Source organism: Coptis chinensis, chromosome 2, assembly GCF_015680905.1.
Source record: "Coptis chinensis isolate HL-2020 chromosome 2, ASM1568090v1, whole genome shotgun sequence".
Lineage (NCBI taxonomy): Eukaryota > Viridiplantae > Streptophyta > Magnoliopsida > Ranunculales > Ranunculaceae > Coptis > Coptis chinensis.
The window spans coordinates 38,535,322-38,538,554 of NC_141457.1; the positions used below are offsets into that span (position 1 = coordinate 38,535,322).

A 3,233-nucleotide genomic window follows, 5' to 3' on the forward strand; every position below is an offset into this window, starting at 1 on the left:
GCATAATTTTTTAGGGCGGCTAAGAGAGAACCAAACAGTTTTTCATCTATAAGACATCAACCACCAGAATTGGATACTCCAAACACGATCAAGTACCATGTTACACAACACTAATTGCTACCGCCAAACAGAGTTGGGGCACACAAAAGATTCAGCTAAGTCGGCTTTACGCATGGGCTTTAGAAACTTTGCTGCCCAAACACCCGTAATGAGTTAGGAGGGAACAGGTTTCTCGAGAACTAACGAATTTTAGCAAAACAGAAAGAAATAAAAATGTAGTCACATTTGTCTAGATAACCTGTCCATGATACCATTTTTAGCAAAACAGAAAGAAATAAAAATGTAGTCACATTTGTCTAGATAACCCGTCCATGATACCACTATTGGCTATTGAAGTTGTAATTTTATATTTAGTAGGGTCTTAGACTCTTAGGTGGGGAAGTTGGGACTGATCTAAGTGTTGCGTTGTTTCTTATTAGCAAGGGTTTGGGATTTCATTGCAATACCTCGCCAAAGAAGTGAATAATAAAGTCAATAAACAACAAAAGCAACAGAAACAGAACTGAAGTATGGAAGAAAGTGACGAAACAACAGAATTAATACCTGAAATCAAGCCCATTTTCAACATATCAGAAAACTCACACTTAAATAGCTCCAAATTGCGGCGCCAGTTAACAGTATGAACAATTTGAACTTCACTTGATCTTGCTATGGAAAATTCTATTGGAGTTCAGCATTAATTAGGCTCTAAAAGGGAACAAAAACTGAAACAATGCTTATCTATGAGAGCCAACTACAGAAACTTAATTCAACAAATAAAAACACCAAATAAAAAGAAGCGAATATTCTTTACAGAAGATGAAACTAAGCATATAGTCAGGGAAATTGTGCCTCCACATGTGAATCATAATGGTAATTAGAAATATAATTGCGAAAAAGGTTACAGCATACATGGTTAAGCGAAATACCTCTATCCAGATCCTGCAGCTACAGATTTTCTCACAAAACCACAGGCTGCACAAAAGGTTTGTGTTAATAGGAGCCTCAAAGACTCCCAACCGGTGATTTTCGATCCATCCTCATGAACCTCAAAAGGCCATTTCCTAGCATAAATTTCTCCTCGCTCTATTCATTTGCCTTCCAATTCTTAAGTTTTCTGCTAAAGAAAACTAACTACTTCAAGAAAACCTAAACCTTTCACTCAGTTTGTGTTAACAGCAGACTTTAAGAGTCACACTTGAGTATTTTACTCCAAACTCGAGCCTAAAGTCCTAAACTAGTCACTATTGAACCTCTCCTGTGCAGCCTTTGTCAATGACAGCAGACAAGAGCTAAGCAGTCACATCAAAGCTCGTGACTAAGGGCTCCTTGTGTCAAATAAACCAGGCAAGTCCCAACCTTTTTCCAGTGCTAGACAGCATCAGCACCTGCAACTTATGCCAGCCATTGCAAAATCTCCTAATTGTCAAAGGTCAAAGAAGATGTTCCAAGTATCAGAACCACACGAGGCAATTTTGCCAAGAACTTAGTTCTTTTAAAGTTTCCGTACTAGAGATAACCACAAAACTTATCAATCTAAGTAACATGACTAAGAAACTAATTATTCACAAAAAACTACTTGCAATAAACAAGTCAAGAGTCTCAACCTATATTCAACATCAATTATGCAGTAAAACTTTCAATTTTAAGTTCCAACTACTAGTCGGGCTACACAAAAGGTTTGTCCTAATTAGATCACCAGTTTCCTTACAGATTTCTGGTTACCATTTTCGATTAGTACTCATGAAGCTCAGGCCATTTCCCATCAAAGAAAGTCCCTCGCTCTCTTCATTTGCTAATGGCCTGGATTCTTCATGTTTTCATCAATCATTTTCTTTGCTAAAGTTTTTCTTCACATTACACTTGTGCGCAACTCACTACTAAACTTCTCCTCCCTTGAGAGTCTCACGTCTGCTACAGCAATCAAAAGGGCACCTAGACTATGAGCATACACGTCTAGCCAAGGGAGCTTTATGTCGAATAAGATCAGACTCGCACCAAACTTGTCCTCAGTCATAAAAAAAGCACATTCACCTTAAACTGCATATAGCATGCAGCCTTATGCACAGGGTCGTCTAAGGTCAACAGAGATGTTTCAAAGCATCACAACCTATAAAACATGACTAAGAAACTAATTATTCACAAAACCTACTCACATTAAACAAGTCAAGAGTCACAACCTACTTAACAAAGCATACACAATCTTTCCTAGTAGAACAAAATTTACACTGCACCTAAAATCAGCATGGTATTCACACAAAACAGGAAAACATATAGATCCAAACATATGACTCAACCATTAATCATCTTAAAAAACATCAGCACTACTGGTCTTCAACAAAACAAAATGGATCTAGTCTTCAAAACCCATACAACTAGGGAGTCAAAATACTGAAACACAATAATATCTTTCTAAAACAATAACAACCAAAGTAAAAAAAAAGTAGTGAATCTCCTTGATTGAACATTTACTCTTCCTCGGTCCCAGTTTCAGCTGACTTGTTGTTATGCTTCCTTGCATACCTCTGGTTCCTCAAAAACTTTGGGTCCATCTTTAAATTCACAAACAAAAAACATATATTAAACATTTACATCAAAAGAAAATATATAGTAAAATGAGATAGGGGCAAAAAAAAAAATGATGGTTACCCCTTTGGTGGAAGCGTTTCTGTGCTTCCTTGGCTTCTTGATACCATTCTTGTGAGCCTTATGAGACTGGTTATGAGCTGTGTGATTCTTTGACTTTGCCATTTCTCTATAAAAAAAAAAAGATCGGATTCAACTTATAAAGATTGTTAAAGATTAGCCAAATAACGAATGAGGAAGAATTTTGTTTACCTGAATTGTGGTAAGGAGGAATGAGTTTTCAGCCGCTGTCTCGTTTTTGTGAATGAAGTCAATAAGAGATGTTTTCTAACTTTGAAACCCTAGTGAGAACCTGAGCAAATTACCGACTTGTCCTCCAGTGTTATCAAGCCCATTAGGCTAGTTTGTGGGCCTCACTCGGTTCGCTATGAGTGTTCTCAATTGGGTAAGTGGTATTCGAATTTTCTTGGGCTTATACTGACTCAACTACAGTAGTGTTCTTGATGATGTCATAATTACTCCAATATAAATAATTTTTTTATATATGAAAAATTAGTAAAAGTGTTTTTTTTTTTCAATTCAATATTTATTTGATTTATCTCTATTCT

The 3,233-nt window shown here is 36.5% G+C and overlaps 1 protein-coding gene across 1 annotated transcript; it reads right to left on the reverse strand.

Annotated features, from left to right (window-relative positions):
* Positions 1-2,315: 2,315 nt before the first annotated feature.
* LOC147515971 (large ribosomal subunit protein eL29z-like) lies at positions 2,316-3,011 on the reverse strand. The gene is made up of 3 exons (XM_086588692.1): positions 2,878-3,011; positions 2,689-2,794; positions 2,316-2,591 (listed from the first exon to the last, which is right to left on the reverse strand). The coding sequence occupies exons 2-3, from the start codon at positions 2,788-2,790 to the stop codon at positions 2,508-2,510; spliced, it is 186 nt and encodes a 61-aa protein (XP_086444818.1). The 5' UTR covers positions 2,791-2,794; positions 2,878-3,011; the 3' UTR covers positions 2,316-2,507.
* Between the last annotated feature and the right edge of the window lie 222 nt (positions 3,012-3,233).